The sequence below is a fragment of the Nanorana parkeri genome, unplaced genomic scaffold, assembly GCF_000935625.1.
Source record: "Nanorana parkeri isolate BGI_ZX_2015 unplaced genomic scaffold, ASM93562v1 scaffold3028, whole genome shotgun sequence".
Taxonomy (NCBI): Eukaryota; Metazoa; Chordata; class Amphibia; order Anura; family Dicroglossidae; genus Nanorana; species Nanorana parkeri.
The window spans coordinates 68,990-69,737 of record NW_017309296.1 but is presented as its reverse complement, the minus strand read 5'-3'; the positions used below and the strand labels follow the sequence as shown (position 1 = coordinate 69,737).

The 748-nt window shown below is 47.6% G+C and overlaps 1 protein-coding gene across 1 annotated transcript in view; it reads left to right on the top strand.

Moving 5' to 3' along the window:
• The window catches only part of CCDC12 (coiled-coil domain containing 12), an 11,714-nt gene that overhangs the window by 8,203 nt on the left and 2,763 nt on the right, over positions 1-748 (top strand). The window contains exon 5 of the mRNA XM_018574536.1: positions 574-608. Within this exon, the coding sequence (XP_018430038.1) occupies positions 574-608 (35 nt within the window). The remainder of the gene's footprint in view (positions 1-573; positions 609-748) is intronic.

The window sequence follows — 748 nt, the reverse complement described above, 5'->3', positions numbered from 1 at the left end:
CCCCCGTAGTTCGGGACAGGCAGTACTGACGTAATATTACTACCTGTCTCAGACTAGTAGGGGGGCCGATAGGTGACCAGTTCACCCGACGTATAAGGAGGACATGGTGGTGACCAGTCGGCAGAACATGGAATTCCTGCCAATAGAAGTCCACATAAGTGTACCAACGTCAAAAGAAAATGGCTTCACTCAAATATCCAACAAACCAGCAAGAGGTACCCGTGGTGGAGGGGAAATTCATTGCAACTGCACTAAACATTAGCCAGCTTTCAGCTCCGCTGCCCAAACATCTGCACATGTAAGTGAGGTGTTGTCGAGAGTTTAGAGCAGGCGTGGGCAACCCTGGACCTCCAGTTGTTGTAGAACTACAAGTCCCATGAGGCACTGCAAGACTGACAGTTACAGGCATGGCTCCCAGAGGCATGTTGGGTTTTGTAGTAAAAGCACAGAGCTGGCTTGGTGTAGGGGGATGGAGGAGACGGCTATAGAGCTCTGTGTACAGGAAGGGGGGGGGAGGGGTGGAGGGTGATGGAATTGATTTTAGTAATTGTCTTTCTTTTCCTCCTCTTCTAGGATCTGACTAATCTGGCGCCAAGGAAACCAGACTGGTGAGTTGTTCCAGTTATTGATAATCCTCCGATAATGTGATAATGTACAGACTGAAAATGGGTTCTAAAATATTGAGAGTTCCTTCTTCCTGTCTCCAGGTAATTGCAGGTAAAAGCTCAGAAAAATCAGGTTTTCTAAA